This window comes from Canis lupus, chromosome 9 (assembly GCF_048164855.1).
Source record: "Canis lupus baileyi chromosome 9, mCanLup2.hap1, whole genome shotgun sequence".
In the NCBI taxonomy this organism is placed as follows: Eukaryota; Metazoa; Chordata; class Mammalia; order Carnivora; family Canidae; genus Canis; species Canis lupus.
This window is the reverse complement of record NC_132846.1, coordinates 61,940,794-61,963,000: the sequence shown is the minus strand read 5'-3', so window position 1 is coordinate 61,963,000 and position 22,207 is coordinate 61,940,794. Positions and strand designations below refer to the sequence as shown.

Below are 22,207 nucleotides of genomic sequence, written 5' to 3'. Positions count from 1 at the left end.
GATGTGCTGCGTGCGGGTCCGTGGAGCTGTGTGAAGGGATGGGAGAGGTTCACGACTTGCTTAGAGACATCTCAGAAAAAATGTTACCGTTAGAAGTTAGATTTAAGACTTAATTTTGTTGTTTTATCTCCTTTGTTTTTTAACCTTTCTAACTAATCAGTTCTTACTCCAATATAGGCTTCCTCTTGCTTACTCATGTTTTTTATTGCTCACAAGGAGCTGTCTATTATTCCCCAGGTGCTTTTTAATTAAAAAACAAAAGTGGGCCACATCCGTGTCTTCTTACTCGATTTATTTTCCCCCTCTACTTTTCGCATTAGTATTTTTCAACTGTATGGGCGTGTATGAAAGATCTTCACTCAGAGACACATTTTCGTCTTTGTAAACATGTATATAGATAGATGTCATCTGAAAGAATAGGTATACAGAAAAATATCTCTCAGTGAAGATCTTTCCTCTTTATTATTTTGAATTCCGTCATATTTCCTGATGTATGGCCCCCCACAGTTGTCCCGGGTTATATTTTTATTTTTTACTTTTTTAAAGATCTTATTTATTCATGAGACACACACACACACACACACACACACACACACACACACAGAAACACAGGCAGAGGGAGAAGCAGGCTCCATGCTGGGAGCCCGATGTGGGACTTGATCCCCATGTGGGACTTGATCTCTGGACTCTAGGATCACACCCTGGGCTGAAGGCAGATGCTCAACCGCTGAGCCACCCAGGGATCCCCAGTTGTCCCGGTTTAAAAAAATAAAATCCCTGTTCTTCAGATGAGATGCAGAAATTTCTGTAAAAGCCCTGACTCTAAACTTATTACACAACTATAATCAAATTACAGCTGCCTTTCCCCTGTTAGGGGCATTAAATCCAATTTTTCCTGTCCTAAGAAACTTGAATATTCTCTCTGTGCGTATTCCCATTACAAATTTTTTCGAGCTGACCTTTTTATTCCTCGGAGCCGTTACATGAGACCAAGAAGGACACTTGCAGATGAGATGCAGTGCCAGGCTCTTTCTGTCCCTTTCAAGCTCTGTATGGCCATTGGAGGGAGTAGACAGATGATTGTGTCCCCGTGGGTGTGTCCTGAAGATGCTGTTTTTATTCAATTTTCTCTCTTTGGGAATGGCAAGTATGAGATTTTGAAGTTTGTGTCTGGTCTGCGAAAACCTAGCAGCAATTCCAGGGGTCCTGGTGAAATGCAGAACTGATCCAGGTAGGAGTCGCCATGACCTGAATGAAGCTTGGGCAAATGTCTGTGGTGAATGACTGTTGTAGATGGCATGCTGACCAGTTTGAGGTCAGACCTCAGCTTGATGGGCTTGATGACCACCGTGTGAAGACCTGGGTGAAAGAAAACTTTGAGCATTGATTGAGCTTCCAGGCTGCCATGAGTCAGAATTGGTTTTCTGCGTGAGGGACAAGTGACTGACCGTAGCAAGCGCAGGCCCAGCAGTACCTGGGAGTTGCTGGAGGCTCCTCCCACTGCCTCTGTTGGTACTTGGTGCTTCTTTATGATGGACGGCTCTGGGAAAATCAGATCTGACTGAATGAAAGGCATTGGATAGCCAGCTCTGCTCCTGTTTTTCTGCCAGAGAGGAGATGTTCATGACATCACCATCACGGTTACAGGTGTTTGACATCAGGCTATGGCTGGGCCTCACACCCATTCCTAAGGGGTTTTTTATTTGGCCAACGAGGAAGCCAAGACTTTTTGAGGACCCTGATTTGTCCAGGACCACACAGGAACCCTCTCTGTGGCTCCAGAATTCCCGATTGCTACTGTCACTCCCCACCCCCACCCCCCAGCTTCTTGCACCTGGATCATTAATTTGCAACCCATCCCCCCCAAGTGTGGGTTTTTTCCCATTTAGTTCATAAATAGTAATGTAGTATAACAAAAAAGGAGACGTAGGCCAGGATTAGAAGAAACCACATTCTTGTCTTACTGTTATTTGCCTAAGAGGGTCAATTGTCCTTCATTTCTTTGTCATATTTTTATTCCCTGTAAGATTAAACAGCCCCGCCCTGAAAGCCACCTTGACAACAGAGCCCTTAGGTTCCCAGAACTGAAAAAATGTCATTGCAGAAATGCCTGGGTTGCCAGAAATGCCTGGGTTGCCTGTGGACCCTGGCCCTCAAGGTAGCAGAATAGGGGCCCTGTGTTCCAGCAAAGCAGAAAGGTCCCATCCCATGGGGAGCCTTTTGGGTGGAGTCAGGCCAGGACCCACTCCTGCCAAGGAGTTGCTAGCTTTTGTGGTTTGTTCTTTACATTACCCAAATTTGTAGTTGCTGGTCTGGCTGGTCCTCCCCCACCCCTTCTCTGGAAAATGCGCTTTGCATCTCTTTTCCAAAGGAAAGAACAGGTGGGTCCCGGCAGCTCTTTGGTGACCTGCCTGCTTTGCTGGGAGAGCCTCATCCGTGCCCCTGAACTGTTCTGGGCTTGAAAATGCATGCGTGAAAGGAAAGGCTACATAAGGACATTGAATTTCTCCAAGTTGACATTTTTCACGTCTTTAAACATCCAGACGGTTACACTGGGACGTTGGTGTCCAGCTGAGGCCGGTTGGCCTGCCTGAGACGTGTGTTTGGGCTCAGGCCTGTGCCCCCCCACACTGGGGGGGCGGGTAGGCTGGGGTGGATCCGACCGGACGCTGATCTTGGCTTTCTGAGCCATTCTCTGTTCTCACTGCACCAGAAAGAGTTAACTCCAGTTTTTGCTGCTTCCTTGGTGTTGTGATAGTAAAGAATTTTAATGGGTTCCGTGAATAAGTCTGTAAGTAAACTACTTGCTGAACTCCTGACTGAAATACAGAGTTTTAAAAGGCTCTTTAAAGATTTTAGGAATAACTCATTTTTTTTGTTTTCCTTCTAAGGGGTTTTCTTGGAGTCTCTCCCCTCCCTCCCAGAGTTAAACAGTCTCATTGTTTGCTTTCTCAATGTTTCCCTAGTACAATAGTTCTGAAAAGAAGAGAGCCAGTCCCTTGGCTGCAAGCATGGGGTGGGTGGGGGTTTATGTAATTTGACTTCTTTTCTCTCCAAATCAGTAAATATTTACAAACGACCTTTTATCAAACAGCTTGGGTACATTCGGTGACTTGAAAGCGTGCAGCGAGAGTAGCGACTGCCCGGCCTGCTGCCAGTTCCGTGGGCCTCACAGGAAGGATTGACATTATTATTATTATTATTATTATTATTATTATTATAAAAATGCTGTCCACAGACCCAAAGTGGGCCTCCAAGCAAATCTTTCCATGGAACCAGTTTTAGGAAATTTGCATTTTTAAGTTTGACTTCTAAGGACTCCTCTGCCCTTAGGCCCCATGGGGGTGGAGTACTGGGAACCTGGGAGTCCAGAAAATAAATACCGGCCTCTGGCTTAGATTTCTCACTGCTGCCTGAGTTCTTTTGTTTCTCGGGGAAGGTAATTACAGAATTCCATGTGAAGCTTAAATGTGTTCTTTGGTGAATAAGTAGGAAAAAACAAGCGGATTACTTTTCCGTTTTCTTGCGAAGTGGTCCCGAAATGAGCCGGTTTTCCAAACCCAACTCTCAGATTTTTTTTTTTTTTTTTTTTTTTACAGTGGAGATGGGAGTTTGGAGACAGCCCACCCTCTTTTTCTTTCAACATGTGAAATCTGACCAAGTTAGGACTCACTTTTTTAGAAAGGGGATCCTTTCAGAGTTGACACTGAAAAATAATAAAGGAATCTGGGTTTGGGGGCCATCAGGATATGAACATCACAATATTACTGTCCCAGCATCACCTGGTAATAGCGCGCTCATTTCGTCTGCCAGCCCTAATCCAGGTAAGACTGCCCCACATTTTACGGTGCCGTACCATCAGTGTCCAGTATTACATATTTCTGGCTGGCGAACAATGACAAATAAGTGAGAGGCTTTTAAAAATAAGTAACTGTGGTAATTGCTCTTTGTCTACTTACTGCAGAATATTGAATGTTTCTTTATTAATCATTTTTATGTTTTAATTCTCTTTGCAGAGCATCGGGAAAGGGTCATTGTGGTGCATAGACCCAGAGTATAGACAAAATCTAATTCAGGCTTTGAAAAAGACACCTTACCACCCATACTCACACGTGTTCAATACACCTCCTGCCTCTCCTCAGGCATATCAAAGGTAAGCAATTCAGAAGTCGTCTTCTTCTTCTTTTTTTTTTTTGGGCTACTGAAGTTGCATTATTTTGGCAGAGACAGGCACTGAAACTAATTTAATAGGCTGTATGATATTAAAAATAACTGTAGATAAATGAGAAAGAAATGCAGTATTATTGGAGGCATACCCACTGTTGTGTTTCCTGCCAACCTTACCGCTTCTGCTGCTTCGGAGGAACGTGCTCAGAAGGCTTCACAGTGGGCGAAATACTGTCTTCCTGGGTAGAAACATTTACAAAGAAAAGTTGACAGCTTTAACATCTCCATGTGTCACGGTTTGTTGGGATAGAAGTACAGGCATGAGTCAGGTAAGCGCTTCCATCTTCCCAGCATCTGACTCAGAATGTCTACAGGTGTTCGCTGAAGGACTCACTTGATTGTTGTCATTCCTGGTCTCCATGTAGATGGTGCTCCAGAGCGATCATTTTGTTGTGGTTACTTGGTGTTTGGCTCTTCAAGGAGAACAGCAGAGAACAATGGAGACTTTTATTCCTCCTCACATGCCCATTTGTTTTGAGACAGTGAGGTCATGGGTGCCATTTTTACAAAGATGTAATTGGAGGGGAGAGTAGGAAGCCTGTCACTTAAAAAAAAAAAAAGATAAAAGAAGGTGTTATTGTTAGATTCCAAAAAAATAGCCCCATAACACAGATACGAATTTTAAAATTGATTTTATCTCACATAGCGCTAGAGTTGGAAATGGATCCTTTTACTCCTGAAGGGGTAAAAAAAAATTTTTTTTTTTTTAATATAAAGAAGTGTTTCGATTGTAACCACCCAGTTGAGAGAAATCATCCTTGGGCTACAAGTTTATGTCAGTGAGGGATGGCATGGATTCGTAGATTTCCGTGGTTTTATGGTCCACTTCTTTGCATTCTTTCCCTTGTCTGGTGTTTGCTCTGCAGAGGGGAGTACGGAGTGAGATCCTCTGAAACCGCATTAATGAAGTTCTTGTGTATCTTAGTTGAGAAGCATTCCATCACAGGCCCTAGACAATCAGTCTTCAGCAAGAGACGCGGAGGAACAGCTGGGCTCTCCGAGAAGACTGCTGTATGTCTGCCTTTGCTAGGCGATTAGCGTGATGGTAGCCATAGCAACTGGAGCATCTCCATAGTAACGCGTAGCCGAGACAGGTGCAGTTGCATCACAAGGCTGTTTGTTGCCTGGCAAAAGGACAGGCCATTAGTACTTAGATATACGCTGTTGCCTTAGAAACAAATAACCCTACATAGCAACTACAGTTGGTTTGAAAGATTTGGGGGAGGAAAAAAAAAAGGTTGTAGTGGCTTTTGTCTATGTTCATAAAAATCAGCGCAGGCATACTTTATTGGAAATGACAGCTTGAGGTCATATAGCTGTAGGAGATAAAATGGGATTTTCCAAAGCAACCCAACCTACATTGTAGAAATGTCCAGAAGGACAGAGCCATATGCTTGGTTTTCTCCTTGTGGCTGTAGCTACTCCTGAGATGGAAGGGAACTGGGATGCGAGATTCACTGATAGCTGAGGTTGGTGGGGGAGGCAGTGACACTTACTGGAAGTCTCCCCCCGATTCTCCAGGTCCTTTGTCATTCTACTCTCTACCCATCCCTCCAGACCCCACAGAAAACCCTCACTCTCCTCCCCAGTTTGTGTCTTGGAAGTATTTCATATCCTTTTGTTCCTAGGAAGTTAAGAACATAAGTGTTACTCACTGGGTCATATCATTGGTTCATTTAGATGGTATTTTGTTGCCAAATGCGACCCCAAGGGAGACACAGTAATTATTTAATAATTTGAAGGATTATGGCAGAGCTCTGGGGGTTGCAGACGCAGGCAGAGGCTTACTGAGCTGGCCTAAGCTTAATGACTTCATTTGATTTTTTTTTAATATAGGCATAAAAATGCAGACAAACCAGAGCTTTTGTAATGAGAATAATTTCTGATCGAATACTTCAGATCCCGCTCTGTCACCTCCAGTTCCTCTTCTCCCAGGTGACTGAAGAAAAAAAAGTTTCTGTATCTACCCACGCAGGCACTCAGATTTCACCTCCGTAAAGGTCACTGGATGTGTGGAGTGAGATGGCATATCAGATTCTCTCTAGCTGGCCTCTTCCGTGTCTTCAGTCTGAGGGCAAGTCACTTTTCTCTCTCCTGGAGACGACAGTCCCTTCGTCTCATGCCTAGATTTTGTTCCAGGATCCTCTGGTGTGTGTCTTTGTACTACAGATCCTAAATACCGGATGACTATGGTATTTGTGTAGCTTACAGTGAAGTGACATCCCGGTCAATGCTAAGCCATCGGGCCACTTGTTGGTGTGACTGAGGGAAGATGGACATGGAACAAAACAAGTCATTGAACAGGGACCCAAAAATGCCAGCTTGACCTGGTGTGGCAGGTCTGCTGGGCTGCAGGGAATCACTTGTCAGCCCCTTGCAGCATTGGCATGCGGGGCACCTGGGAAGTGCTCAGCAATCAGGAGCTGGTGCTTAGCCTGCTGAAGACGGTGATTAGACTCGATGGCTGGTTTCACTAGGACTTGCAGGTGTGCTTGGCAAGTAGCGCTCTGCACCGGGCTGCAGGTGGCTGAAAACTGCAGGGAAAACGAGGCCTCTGAAAACATGGCCAGTTATGATGCTAACTGTGGCAGCCCGTAGATCAGGCCCCTGGGTTCCAGCACGCCCTTTGGGAGGCTTGTTAGGCCCTGTACCTGCTTCATTTGATGCCACAACCATGAATGGTTTTCGATGGAAATGCAGAGCTCAGCGACCTCAGCCCTTGGCTTCGTGGAGCTGCGGTAACAGGGCAGGAACCAAGTGAAATAACAGAAATTTACTTTCTCACTGTTGGGAGGCTGGAAGTCAGAGATCAAGTTGTCAGCAGGGTTGATTCCTTCTGAGGCTGTGAGAGAGTATCCTTCCCAGGCCCCTGTCCTGGTGTGTCTGGTGGCTGCTGGCGTTCTGTGGCGTTCCTTGAGTTGGAGAGGCATCACCTCGGCTCTGCTTTCATCTCCACGTGGTGCTCTCCTGGTGTGCTGTCCATATCCCAATCCCCCCTTTGTATAAGGACGGGAGTCATATTGGTGGAAGGGCCTACTCTCCTTTGGTATGATCTCATTTTCACTAAGTAGACCTCCAATTACTGTTCACATCCGAGGTACTGGTGGCCAGGACTTTCCCATGAATTTTGGTGGGAGGGGACACAAGCAATTTCACTCATAACAGCCCTTTCCTTAGCAAGGCTTTTTTTTTTTTAAGATTTTATTTATTTATTCATGAGAGACAGAAAGGGAGGCAGAGACACAGGCAGAGGGAGAAGCAGGCTCCCCATGGGGAGCTTGATGTGGGACTTGATCCCATGACCCCTGATGTGGGATTCGATCCCAGGATCACGGCCTGAGCCGAAGGCAGATGCTCAACCACTGAGCCACCCAGGCGCCCTATTACTAAGGCATTTTTGATGGTAAAGATACAGAGAACCAGAAAATAAGGAGTGATTCAAAACACAGAACAATGGGGCACCTCAGAGGGATACTGGAGCCAACCGGAAATTGTTCCCCGTGGCCAAAACTGGGACAATTTGAGGAGCAAAATAAATAACAGTGTTGGGTTATGACCCCGAATGTGAAGTAAATACCTGGGAGTCCACACTGAGGTAAATAAATGACGGAGTAAGTAAATGGGTAGGGAGACAAATCTCCCATACAGAAGACTTCCAAACGATTTAGGGAGATCCTCCTCCACTCCACGAGTTGGAGCTTAATTCCCCATCCTGGGTGACCACACTTTTAATGACTTACTTGCACAAAGTGAGTATGGACGGAGCAGAAGAGGAAGTTTATAGCGGGAAAACCTGGTACACACCACCTTGGCCAGGTGATCAGAGCTAACGCCCATGGTGAGATTGGGACAGTAGGCACCTTTGAGATGATGTCATGGAACTGACAGTTCACTTCTGCAGTCTCCGCCGGGCCCCCAAATCCATAACCCTGCCTAATTACAGGAAAAACACCAGACAGGAGTTTTGTCCCCAAGGCAGGGGTGGGGTGGGCCTTCTACAAGATACCTGACCAGCGCTCTTCAAAGCTATCAAGGTCATCAAGAGCAAGGAAAGTCTGGAAAACTGTTACAGACCCGAGAAGGCTAGGGGCACACAAGGGACTGAATGGAAACGTGATATCCTGGATGAGTTCCTGGAACCCAAAAGACATTAGGGAAGAGCTAGTGAAATGTGAATAAGCGGTATAGTTTAGTTGATGGTCATGTACCAGCATTGGTTCCTTGGTTGTGACAAATGTCCCTCATAATGTAAGCTTTTAACATTGGGGAAACTGAGTGAAGGGTATAAGGGAACCTTGTGCTGTCTTTGTAACTTTACAAAGCAGAAAAAGAAGATTTCGACACACAGACCAGTTGAGTTTATCGATTTTAAATATCCACATCATTTTTGGTGCAATGAAAAGTCAGATCGTCACAGCAGTGAGCCTTTTTGACTGATCTCCTTTAGGCCTCTTTTGTCATTGAAATACATTTGAAGGGTTGATTATTGGGAGCTCTTGCTTTTGCCTTGTTCTCTAGGTCTCTAGGTTCTCTAGATCTAGTAGATCTCATAGGATCTACTGAGCCGTATGAGGGGATATGCCTGTTATTTGACTGTTAAAGTTCATGGAGCTTTATTTTTATGAAACGGCACCCAACTTTGCTTTGTAAGGTCCTCAAGGCCAGGCTCGGGGAACTCCAACTGAGCATGCTAAACTGGCTTCCTATAGGACTCTGAACCATTGCCACTGTGGCTTTCAGATTCTCAGCCTGGGAAGAGGTGGGAGGGATGGTATATTTGGGTTTCTTGCCCACAGTCTTTCAGAAAAATTCTGTTGTCTGTTTTAATGGTTATGTTGCATATGCCCCCTCCATCCTACACATGGGGTTTCTTGTTGAAGGATATGCATATTTTATTGTTTTTTCATATAGATATTGCCAGATTGCCTTCCAATTTTATACTGTGTTCCCATCTACACTCCCACCAGCTCTTTAGGAATTTCCCATTTTCTAACCTTTCTCCATGTCTGATGGTTAAATAAACAGCTCCCCAGTGGGGAGCTGTTCCTCCACTTTTGCGATTTTGATACTTTATAGCTGGAACATTTAAAGTTTACAATATAGATTAGTGCCCTGTAAATAGTGGATGTCCCAGTACAGTGTTTATGACAACAGACCGTTTTTAAAAAGTGTGTATGTGGGTGGAACTTACATAACATCTTCTCTGGTATAGCAGCCAATCCAAAACTGGTTTATAGAAGAAGCATTTTAGTCATCTCTTACCATAGGTGGGAACAAGTTTTAGAATCAGTCAAAAAGTATGGTTTGTAGAGCTTTTCCTGGCTGATCCATTCTCAGAGAAGGGAATTTGTTTTTGAGATCTATTTATTTATTTTAGAGAGAGTGCACATGATGAGTTAGGGGCAGAGGCAGAGGGAGAGAGTGTCTCCACACTGAACGTGGAGCATGATGCCGGTTCAGTCCCATGACCCTGAGATGAAACCAAGAGTCAGATGCTTAACCGACTGTGGCACCCAGACATCCTGAGAAGGGAAATTTAATGAAGTGAAATGAATTTAGGAGCTAGACCCAGCATGGTTTCATGCTTCCTTGATATGGGCAAGGCCATCTCAGCATCTTGTATGCCTCTGGTGTATGTGATAGGTTGGCCACAGTGGGGCTCTAGCTGAACATGGCCCCGAGTGAGGGGACTTCTGTTTCACAACCCCTCTTCTATTTGTCATGTAAATATCTTCACTCTAAAAATGATGATAGCCTATTTTATATTTTGTATATTGAGTCCTACTATGTGTGAAGTTAGAAAAATCCGTAAGACTTTGATGATCTAAGCCTAGAGAATTATTATTTGGATGATTTTATCTAAAGTTTCCAGGGTCAAGACATTAAAGTGTCTGTTATTCTCACTTTTTTTTTTTTTTTTTTTTTTAAATGAAATCCTGGGGGCACCTGCGTGGCTTGGTTCATTTAAGCATCAGACTCTTGATTTCAGCTCAAGTCTTGATCTCAGGGTTTGTTGAGTTCAAGCCCCACGTTAGGCTCCACACTGGGCCTGGAGCCTACTTAAAAAATAAATAAGTTAAGCAAATAATAAGTAAATAAAAAATGAAGAAAACCCTGGACATTCACACTTGTCATTTAGCTCTTTATGTTTCTTGTTGCCTCTTCAGAACCATTTAATGAGCCACGAAAAATACATTAATGGCCTTTCCAAAGATTTTGGCCTTTTGATATTGAGGGTCTTAATTGCACTAAAATGGCTGGTTTTAGTGCTGACTCAGAGTGCTGCCTGCTACCCTATTCATGTGCTTTGAGCTTGTTCTTTGTAATTTTTTTTAAAGTGCCTATTTGGCAGAGTAATGCCACTAAGAATATAGAACTTGTAGAGAGTGGTCAGTATTTATTCAAATTAATGAAATTATCAGTGAGTCCTTACCAGGTTAAGTGAGCTTTGGCTGAAGGAGTGAGTTAGTAATGGCCAATGGGGGATTGCATTGGGAGGAGGTGAGAAGGAGGAAGGTGTTTGGGGAGCTCATCCTTTTAGACAATTAGAAGATTAGAAAATCCTTAGAATCTTAAGCTTGTTAACATAACTGTGTTAATTCCCCCACTAAAATGCTGAATTTGCACACAGCGAGGAAGAGCTTATTCATTGCTTGGATAGCATCCAGTAATTTTTTAACTTATAAGACATCTTTCTTTCCAGTTATTCAGAGTGGTGTGCATTTAATCGTTGGCAGAAGAACTGTAAAACCGCAATAAGATTGGTTTTAACTTGCACTGAAGGAGTTCTGTTGTTGGACTGTCGTGTCATTGCAAGTTTTAATTCGGCAAAGCATGAAAAAAGAATGTGAGGATTTAGATTAGTTGCATCATAATTACATTTCTAATATTTACTTGTAAACAATCTATTTGTTGGAAACTGAATAGTTTTTTTAAATTCTCATATTCAGTACACTTATCTGTGTACATTCAATTTAAAAGGGTGAGCGAGGTATGATGTATTTTGAAAGAGTATGCTAAAACCACAACTTTTTGCTTATAGTAATTTTTAAAAAAAATACTGAATTACAAAAAATCAAGATGAAGCCTCGCTGTGCTTAATATGTAGAAGGATATGCTAAATTCATGTGGTGAAACAGCTCTGGGAGTGAATGACAAGGTTTTCTAATGGTAGTACTTCCAAATGTAAAGTTTATTTTGTTAAAAAAATTGGCAAGACAGTACAAAAGGCTGAAGATTGTAGGGTTTCACTCTTGCATACTAAAAAATAAAACAGTGCTCATTTACAGCGTGAGCTTTAAAAATCCACTGGTTGGCTATAATTTTATTTGCATCTCAAATCATACTATCTGTTGGCTTCCATTATATTTTCTGAGTTAGTCACAGAGTATTTTTAATCTCGTCTTTTGCCTTCATTACGCTGTTCATTGTACATTTCCTTCTCCTTCAGTCCTACATTATCTTATTTAAATGGCAAACAGCCCGTTATCTTTGAGCACTTAGGTACGAGGCGTAGCATGTGAATATTGTGCCCACTTGTCCAATTTCACTCTCTTTTCACACGCACTTTGAAAGTTGAATGTTCAAGCAGCAGGGCTGATCACATCCATTTTACTCAGATGCCAGGAGAGCCACACAGACTTACCATTTGGTCCCCGATCTCTTTGGGTGCCCTCAGTCCCTGGTTTGTAGTCTAACAGCAAACGTGTTAGGAGCTCTTAAAATCCACCGATAAATATCCCGAGATGACAGGTAATGAGGAAGTTCTGTATCCCTAATCCCTCTGGTTAGAAGGTAACGGTGTCGGCGGACCCACCAGGAGTTGGGGTCTGTATTCTCTTCCTGTTATTTGCTCTTCCATGAGCAGCAGAGGACCAGGACTGGGGAACCCAGTGGATTCCTGATCAGAGCACCTTAGGCATCATTAGGCAGTGTCCGCAAAGCGGGGGATGACCTGCGTTCTGCATATTTGTCAAACTCCTCATCTTCCCAGAGGGGGAGAAATTGAGCTCTGTGTTCGAAATATGAAAGAACTGTCAAAAATGTCTACAATCAATGCTGTACCATGCAAAGCAACATGTGCTTTTTGTCTTGCAGCAGTGTAAAATTGGCAAATTTTTCATCACAATAGAAACTAAAAACCCACCAGTGCCATGTGTAAGCCTGCTCTTTCCTCATCTTCCCAATCAGAGCTAAAAACTTATAGATTTTACAGATTAGAAAGGGAGGGGGATTAAACAGAGAGGTGTAATATAATTAGATTTAGCAATAGTGGGACCCATCATTCATAAAAGATGTGAGGGAGATAGAATGGGGCAAGGATTCGTTCACTCTAAGTGTGTCAACAGTGAATGTTGGTCAGAAGGGCGCCGTAAGTAGTCTTCAATAATATTAATAAATGACGAGTGTTTGAACAACTGATGGGATGGCCAGTAATTCCCGCTTTCAGTGTGGATCAGACCTCACTGGGAAGTTTCTGTCCAGCTGGGAGGGCGCTTGGAGATGATGCGGAAAGCAGCCAGCCTGGCTCTGCAGGTCCAGAAAGAGTTGGGAATGTGTCACCTGGAGGAGAACACCTTCAGGAGGTCATCGCGCCTGCCATCTTGAGCTTCCCCCAGGAGGAACTGGAGCCACTGGGTCAAAGTTACAGGGAGAAAGGTTGGGGCTCAATTAAAGAAGGTATCTCCCCTGGAATAGCATCTAACCCTCTGCCAGACACAGAACAGGAGCTGGACCAGTGTTGGGGTTGATGGGTAAATGTTTGGGTTGATTGGTGAACGAGCTACCCCTGGGGATCCTTGTCAAGAATAGACAACCAGTTAGTTGCCAGGGAGGGTCCTTTGGAAAGATTTAATTACCACTGGGAGAATTGCAGGGTTCTCCCTTCCAACTCTTGAGATGTTGTGTCTCTGAGTCTGTTGAGCTGCTCTGGCAGGTACCGAGAGGGCACCCCCTCTACGGCAGAGTGTCTGCAGTTCTCCAAGCCTACAGGGCTATGCTGGAAACAAACCATGAGGAAAAACGTGCCTGGCTTTCTTACTCAGAAATGAGAGGTCAGATTCTTCTCATGAAATTGTTAAGTCCAGATTTCAAGACCGTGATGGGACTAATTTAGTTACTCTTTATTCTGTGTCACCCAGCCTTTGGATTCATGCCCTATAATTACCTCCCTTGTTTTAGTGACACTTCCTTGCATTTCCTTCCGTGTGAATAAAATTATCACTGCAGTGTTTTGCCAAGCAGAAGATCATTTCCAAAAGCTGTCCATCAAATCATCCGGACCTTCCCCCTATTGTTTACCCACTGAATTAATGAGAGCGACACCCACTCTTTGTGTGAATCTCCACGCAAGAGCCAAACCGCTGTCCTTGTTCTGTAGAACCACATGTTTTTGGCCAGAGCCTCTGATCACATTCTGAACCTTTTGTTTTTCTTATGTAAGGTCCACGTCATATTATTTGTCAAACCATCTTTGAGACCATGCCTACATGCGAAAGGTGCAGAAAGAGGGTGCGAAGTGTCAGAAATTTAGTTAATTGCTAACTCTGGCTGCTTTTTTAAGCCACGTAGAAAAAAAAACATCCATAAACCATTTAGACACATTTCTTAATCCTTATCTTTCTCGATGGACTTGCTTAATCACAAGAGTCCAAGTTGAGACATGTTCCCTGTGTATTTATCTACTTTTGAATGGAAAGTTTTGGTCAAAGTCTGCTAACCAGCTGCTTATTCCGCCTGTATCCCTGTGACAAACTGAGTACTCCTCACCCCCTGGCACACATTCCCCCCTCGAGTTTGGCAGGAGTCAAAGTGGGGGGTGGGGGACCCATTCAGAAGCAAACAACGAGAAGATTTTTACCAGTTTTCTCTATCTCCTTCCCTCTCCTTCTCTCCCTGACTCCCTTCCTTCTGTCATTGGTGGAGCTCGGGAGTGCTGGGCTTTTTTTTTTAACTATAAGGAGAGCAGAGTTTCCTATATTAGGATTCTTTGGGGCTAGAAATTGACACACACACCCCTTTTTCAGCTTCTAGGGAAACCGAGGCACATAGAGAGACTTTCCCCCTTCTAAACTTTCCAGCAAAGTCACCCACTGGAGGTGGGTATTCTGGCCAGTTTGGAGAGTTCCTCAGGCCCCCAGCCCCCTGCCCAGCCTTGTGCCTTCCTGCACCTGCTGTGGGGTGCCCCCCCCTGCCCTCTGCTGGTCCCACAGGCAGACTATTGGGTGCAGCCGCTATGACATCCTCAGGAGGAAGAGAGAAGTCTGGGAAGCAGTGGAGCTGCAGAAAAGTGACAAAGATCTAGAGATCCCAAACTCTTAAGAGTAGTGCTGGCTCCCCAGCTCTCCCCCACCTCCCCATCTGTCCGAGTTGTGCCCCTTTGGTAGACTAGAGGTCAGACAATGGGCTCTGCTCGGGGCCTGTGCCTGATGAGCTTGGTGCCTGGGGCAGGGCCTTCTACCACGTGCAAGAGGACACTGACGAAGCCAGACTTGAGAGCCCCACACATTTGGCACAGACCAGGACTGGAGCCCCCCTGCTGCCCCCCGGCTCCTGCAGACCATACACTGTGGAACCAGGCTCCGAGCAAATCCCACCAAGTCTCAGGAAGCCTTGCACGTTTGAACCTCGCCTGGGCGATCCACTGGCTGTGCCACCTTGGACAAGTTACCCAGCTTCCCTGAGGATCTGGGCCATGATTCTGACCTCAAAGGAGTGCCGGAAGCATTAAATGAAGTAAAAGGACATGTCAGATGCTTAGCACTTGAGCCTGGCCCACAGAAAATCCATGTGTTTTAACTTCTCCTTCCTCACCATTGCCAGACTTTTCCTTTTGATGATTGTGTCGTCTTGCTTGTGTCCCAGCTGCACACCGGTTTAGCCCTTGGAGAGATGGGGTTTGCATTGTAAAGTATCTTTCTGTACGTTGTGCTCTGTAGTTTCTACAGGATTTAGGACCTATGAACAACAGGACTCTCTCGGAGTACTCTCTCCTGGTTCTCTAAACAGCACTGGCCTACAGATGTTGCTCAAAAGATATTTATTGGTGATTTCTCTTAGAGAGCAGAGCGCAAATTATAGAATAGTGCAGGACATTTCTTCCAGCTGGTCAGGGATGCCCAAGTAAATTGGCCACCCTCCTCGCCTTTGCTGTCACAAAGTAAGAGATGGGTGGAGAGGGAAGGAGATGCTCTGCTCCAAACCCCTTCCCTCGAAAAGATAATTCAGCGATTTTTGCAGTGTTGGTGCTTCTGGCTTTTCCCCTTATCTTCTCCATCTGTCTGCCAAGGCCCTGGCCTACCTCTGGGTATCACGAAGCCTGAGGATTCAAGCCAGGTCATTCCAGAAGCCTAAGAGAGAGCCTCAGGCTACCCCCGGTTATCACTTCCAAGCTGTTGACTCCAAGGCACCAGATACTTGTCAGAGGACTAAACATTTTGCAGCTGGTGTAGAAAATGCAAATGTGCCTAAGATGGTGCTGGCCAGGAGTTGGTCCAGCTTTGTCTCATTCATTATCCCTTAGTGAAAAGAAGCCTCCTCTGTATACTTCCTGCAAAACCCAGCCCTTGAAAGGTGAGGGGCTCCGGCTCTGCCTCCCCTGATCATAATGGGAGAAGTTTTCACCACAGGCCGGCCAAAACAGTCAATTGTGCTCATTCTTTACCAGATACATAATCCGTGTTTAAATCTCTTGGCAGTAACTCATTAGGCTCCCCCCACCCCCCACATTCTTTTCCTCTTTGATGAGAACAAAGCCTGTCTCCCCTGTGCCAGATCTTGCCCTTCTTTCTCTCTCTCTCTCTCTCTCTCTCTCTCTCTATCCCTGGAAACCTCACTGCTTTACTTACATCCCTTAGGAAGAAAGTCACCCAAAATGTTACCCTTCTCTACCTGCTAAAAAGATGAAGATCTTGTTTCTCTGCACTTTGAAGTCTGTGTTCAGAACTCACAAATATGCTGTGGCTTCCACGGAGGTTGCGCTGGCGATGTACCTCGTGTCCTGACCAGCTCGGGACCCCTTGCTTGAGCAGTTCCTGCTTCCGGCTCTTTAATGGACTGTTTCTAGAGAAAGGAAGGCTTGGACCTCCGATAACTCCAGTGGCATTTTATTCTTATTAAATCCCTTTGAAGTTCCCTCTTTCTGACACCAGCCCCTCATGCCCTCCCCCCTTAGATGTGGCTGTTCTGTTCATCAGGGTTGTGGAAGTCAAAGTTCTAGGAAAAGCAGCCTGAATTTCTGTAAAACAGCTCTTTGATGCAGAGTAAAGCAAAAACCTATTTCCATCGAATAGTCTAGACTTACAAGACACAAACTCTGAACGTCAGCTTTTTTGCAGTACAGGATTAGAAAGAATTTTAAATTCAGTTAGTCCCTCCAGTTTTGAACCCTAAACGGGTTTGATTCTGGACTATGGATGAGAGGCAGAAAACCAAGCGTTGGTTAAACACCTACGATGCGCCAGGCTTGGTGTAACAGGCATCACGTATGCAGTTTGTCTAAACCCTTAAATGGTCCATTGAGGTGGATTTTTCTACTGTTCGACATTGGAGAGAACCAGGTCTGAGCAAGGTCTCCTGTGCCTCTTGTTGGTTGAGGGAGGACCTGAGCCTGCAGAGTCTTCTTACTCTGACTGCAAAGACTCAGCTCTTCCCACCTTATTATTATTGTTTTTAAGATTTTATGTATTCATGAGAGATACAGAGAGAGAGGCAGAGACACAGGCAGAGGGAGAAGCAGGCTCCCTGCGGGGAGCTCGATGCAGGATTCGATCCCAGGACCCCAGGATCACGCCCTGAGCCCAGGGCAGATGCTCAGGCCCTGAGCCACCCAGGCATCCCAGTTCTTCCCATTGTAATGCAGCATCTTGTGGTCACTGTCTTCTTTTTTTTTTTTTTTTTAAATATTTTATTTATTATTTATTTAAGTCACAGACAGAGAGAGAGATAGGCAGAGACACAGGCAGAGAGAGAAGCAGGCTCCATGCACCAGGAGCCCGATGTAGGATTCGATCCCGGGTCTCCAGGATCGCGCCCTGGGCCAAAGGCAGGCGCCAAACCGCTGCGCCACCCAGGGATCCCTGGTCACTGTCTTCTAAGGAAATATTCTTCAGTATCTAATTTTTGAAGAGGTGAGCCTGGGAAAGAAGAAATGGCATATCACCTTCTCAACAGCATTGTAGGTTTTTATAAAGAGGGTAGGACAGATGGGGGCGAGGGGTAGGAGGCCTCCGCAGTGGGGTGGACAGGAGGGAGTAAAGCACCTGGCAGGAGCTCCGGGGGCTGGATGGGGAGGGACAGAGCCAGCTGAGAGGTTCTGACCTGCGTGGCTGGAGGACGGCACTGTTGGGGGAGAGGGGGAGAGAAGTGCCCAAGAGGACCACGGGACACGCCCGTGCGCACACACGTGCATGACGATCGCTTCTGTTTTAAACAAAAATAGACAAGGAAATGCGGAGTGGGGGAGTATCATACAGCATTTCTCCAACCTAGGATTTGGAGAGCGCCTCATGGTTTTGGAGATTATTTATGCTGACTATTAACTAAGAGAAAAGAAATCCAGAGTTCACGAGATCAGTGCTTGCCGTGTCCATGTGGTCCCCTCTTAAAGATAATTAGGATTTTGTTTTCCTTTTTCCTCGAGGCCTGCTTACTCAGTCATCCTTGGGAGTAAATGACCATACAACTACCTTTTTAAACAATTTTATTAAGTTTTTGGGGCACCTGGGTGGCTCAGTGGTTGAGTGTCTGCCTTTGGCTTGGGGCATGATCCCGGGGATCACTTCCCAAGAAACTTGGGATCGAGTCCTGCACTGGGCTCCTCTGCCTGTGTCTCTGCCTGCTTCTCTTTCTCTCTCTCTCTCTCTCTCTCTCTCATGAATAAATAAATAAAATCTTTAAAAAAAGAATCTATTTGTTAGTCATAGAACTATCTTTCTAATCATTTTTTATGTGTAATTTTTAAAAACTATGTCTGTGAGGAGATCTGACAGGGGCTAATCACCTTTCAGGTTTGAGTATTTTGTTTTGTTGTTAGTTTGGTCATTGTTGTTCAAGCAATATATTTTGTTAAGGTTCTTTAAAAAAAACCCAACCACTGGCCTGAACCTTTAATATGTATGGACTCAGTAAATATTTGTGAAATAAAATGAATGCACGTAATTATCATCTTGTATTTGACATTGAAGTTATAAAATGGGCTAAAGACACAGGATTCATTTTATTTTGTCATTTTAATTATCATCTTGTATTTGACATTGAAGTTATAAAATGGGCTAAAGACACAGGATTCATTTTATTTTGTCAAGGAGTAAGCAATGAAGATTCTTCCCCAAAATACTGACCCTTTCTGGTTGACCCAAGCATATAAAATTAAGCTGTAAACAACTATTAGGATAGTGCTCTGAAACTGCGTATTTGCTAAGGCAAGACTTAGGTGGTAGGAGATGATAAGCCCTGCTGGTTATTTTGGTTTATTTGTGCCAGGCCAGGTAGACTGCATGGTGGCAAAATGGCACATGGGAGGATGTTTTTGATAATCTAAAAAGGTGTAGGAATGATGCTAAATTTGAGAGAATCAACTGAAATCAACGTGCTATGCTACTGAGCTGTTTTGCCATTAATCTTGGAAAATTTGGTTCTAATAAAGTCTCCAGATCAACATTAAGGGCCCAAGGGGTAGTGTATCAGAATCACGAGAGGAGCTCTTAAAAAATTATGCAGGATGTTGATGGTGGGAGGGGCTGTGTGTGTTGGGGGAACCTTCCATTCAACTTGCTGTGCACCTAAGTTCTCTGAAAAATGAAGTTGATGGTTTTCTTTTAAATTTATATATTTATGTATCTGATATATATATCTGACCCTGGAGAGTCGGATGTAATATTTAAACATCACTGCCTTAGCGAGCTGTAGTTACCGTGGGGATATTTGCCTCCCGCAGTAGCATGAATGGGAAAATCATGTTGAGAATTACTGTCCTACATCGTAGGATGCTGGAACAGAAAAGAACCAAAAATCACCCAGTTTAGTGTTCCCCAGTTGGGTACAACAGTGAACAGTTTCCAGAGATGTTAGGACTTCACTTTTTTGGGGTAATACATGAAGTTTTCCATGACCAGTAAGTTTGGGAAATGTAACTTTGGGAAAGTATAACTTTTTTGCGGTGAGCTGATTCAGATGTTTCCCACACTGTATTAAACAGACGTTTTTGAAGGGGGAACACACTTATCAGCACAGTCCAAGAATGCCAATTTGGGAACAAATAACTTAAAATAAGGTTGTTATAAAAGTAGCCACTCGATAATGGGTTAGGAAATCAGTTCAGGGGTTGCAGCCATCCTTTTTTTGTTGTTTTTTTTTTTTTTTAACAAAAAATAATAGAATAGCATAGAAAATACCAGAATGCTTTGCATTTAGGAGGGCTACTGTCATTTTGTGAAACTTTGCTTCAGTTATACACGTGAGTTTATATGTACTTAGTCATAATGAAAAATCTATTTCTTAGATTTTTCTAAAGCTGATGACCACAGATATTTTTGGAAAACACCGATGTAACAGTTCCTCATTTTTATAAGTGAAGATGCTGAAATGGGTGTCAGGGTCATGTGGGAGTCAGGGATAGAGTCTAGGTCTACTCTTTATCCTCTCCCACCTACGCCAGGGTGCTGCCAAATCCACCCATCATCCCTTTTAAAAAGCAGCATTGATGGAAATAATGCAATTATTCATCAGCAGATGGCTGGATAAATAAAATCTAGTTTGTATGTACTGTGGAATACTATTCAGCCTTAACCAGAAATGGAATTCTGAAACCCGCTGCAACGTGGATGGGCCTTGACATCATGCTCAGTGGCCTAAGTCAGACACAAAAGGGGAAGTGTTGTGGGACTCCACTTGGGTGAGGTCCTCTGAATAGGTAAACTCATAGACGGAAAGTAGATTGGAGGTTGTCAGGGCCTGAGGAGAGGAGAACCAGGAGTCAGCATTTTGTGGGGACAGAGTTCCGATTTGGAATGATGAGAAGGTTCTGGAGACCCATGGTGCCCATGGCTGCACACACTGATTATACCCATGGCCACTGAATTGTACACTCAAAAAATGGTTAAAATGGCCACTTTTATGTTAGGAGTATTTTATCCCAATAATAATGTTTAAAAGAACTGAGCCACAGGGACGCCTGGGTGGCTTAGTGGAGAGTGTCTGCCTTGGGCTCAAGACATGATCCTGGGGTCCTGGGATCGAGTTCCACATCACGCTCCCCTCAGGGAGCCTGCTTCTGCCTCTCTTTCTGTGTATCTCATGAATAAATAAATAAAATCTTAAAAAAAAACAAACACTCAGCATAATCTTGTGAGTTGGACGCATAACTCAGGGTGTTCCTGTGTTGTCACTGCTGACATTTGGGGCAAGGTAATTCTTTATTGTGGGGGCTCTCCTGTGCCTTGTGGGATGTGTAGCAATGTCTCTGACCTCTACCCATCAGATGCCAATACTGCCCCCCCTCCCCCAACTTGTAATAATCAGAAACATCCCCTGGAGGGCAAAACCACCCCTGGCTGGGAGCCAGTAGCAAGCTCCAAATACCTTCTGCTGTGTTTCTAAGTTTTAGCTGTCGAGGACATTGTCAGTTGTTATTCTGGAGATAATGGAAAAGTGCTTGGAGTTTTTGTTTGTCTGTTTGAGTCTTGCTTTGTTAGTGCACAACTCAGATCTTTGAAGTGTGTGCAAAAAATCGTCAGCTGGAAGAAAGCAACACCTGGTGCTGGTATCAGAATTAATCTGTTAGCCGTGGAACAGGGTAGTTCCGTGATGGCTGTTAGGATTTCAAGTGTAGTGTCTGCTGGAGATCTGCATTATGGGGAGGGTCTGGGCCTCCTGCATGGTTATGGAGTAAACAGGAACCAGCAAGGAGAACCTGATGAGGCCTGCATTGGTAGCACCTGGGAATGCTGCTTCTGTTTTTGCTGCCTCTGCCACGAGCATGGCTGGACAATGTAAGCAATTTAATTCCTGTATCTCTGTCTCCTGCCTCTAAGTGGAGGATGACACCTGCTCTTCATCCTATTACATGGCCCTGACATGGTCACTTCATCTGTTGAGCTCCCCTCCTCTAGTAGTCAGATTTGTTTGAGACCATGGGATTCTTTATGCTTTCCTTGCTTGTTACAGAGCCCCAAACGGATTCCCAAGTTCCATCTTCCAAACCTCAAAATATCCATTTTCTTCCCCTAAGCCGGATTAGCTGGGTATTTCTTTATTCACTTATCTAGTGTTGCTGGAGTTCCCGTGTGCCGTGCTTCATGTAAGTCACTTAGGACACTTAGGTGACTAAGCCAGGACGCCTATCACACTCTAGTTAGAAAGACGGACTTACAAATAAATCTAATATAACATGAGGATTGTTTCCTGTCACCTATACAAACTGCTATGGTTTAATCTTCACTTCATGTATATTTTGAAGCTCTTTCTAAGTCTGCAGAAACAACCATGGTTAATGACTATTATTTTTTAAAGATTTTATTTATTTATTCATGGGCAGCCTCGGTGGCTCAGTGGGTTAGCACCGCCTTCAGCCCAGGGTGTGATCCTGGAGACCGGGGATCGAGTCCAACATCAGGCTCCCTGCATGGAGCCTGCTTCTTCCTCTCCTGTGTCTCTGCCTCTTTCTCTCTCTGTGTCTCTCAAGAATAAGTAAATAAAATAGACACACAGAGAGAGACAGAGACACAGGCAGAGGGATAAGCAGGCTCCATGCAGGAATCCTGATGTGGGACCTGATCCCAGGACTCCGGGATCATGACCTGAGCCAAAGGCAGATGCTCAATTGCTGAACTATCCAGGTGTCTTGATTAATGACGATTTTGGAAGGTGTTGGTATGTAGCCTGGGAAAGCACTACTCTGGGAGCCTGAAAACATAGGAGTTTTTATGTTGACACTGGCCCTGATGAGCTGTGGGCCCTTATCCATGTCACTTTATCTTCCTGG

The 22,207-nt window shown here is 44.5% G+C and overlaps 1 protein-coding gene and 1 long non-coding RNA gene across 14 annotated transcripts in view; one reads left to right on the top strand and one right to left on the bottom strand.

Annotated features, from left to right (window-relative positions):
- The window catches only part of FOXN3 (forkhead box N3), a 393,365-nt gene that overhangs the window by 217,370 nt on the left and 153,788 nt on the right, over positions 1 to 22,207 (top strand). For all 13 annotated transcript variants that reach the window (XM_072839648.1, XM_072839646.1, XM_072839645.1 and 10 more), the window contains one exon: positions 4,017 to 4,153. In XM_072839648.1, coding sequence (XP_072695749.1) covers positions 4,017 to 4,153 — 137 coding nt within the window. The remainder of the gene's footprint in view (positions 1 to 4,016; positions 4,154 to 22,207) is intronic.
- On the bottom strand, positions 440 to 4,667 carry LOC140640367 (uncharacterized). Its single transcript, XR_012037059.1, has 3 exons — positions 4,345 to 4,667; positions 1,449 to 1,603; positions 440 to 1,359 (listed from the first exon to the last, which is right to left on the bottom strand). It is a non-coding gene; the product is annotated as an uncharacterized lncRNA (long non-coding RNA).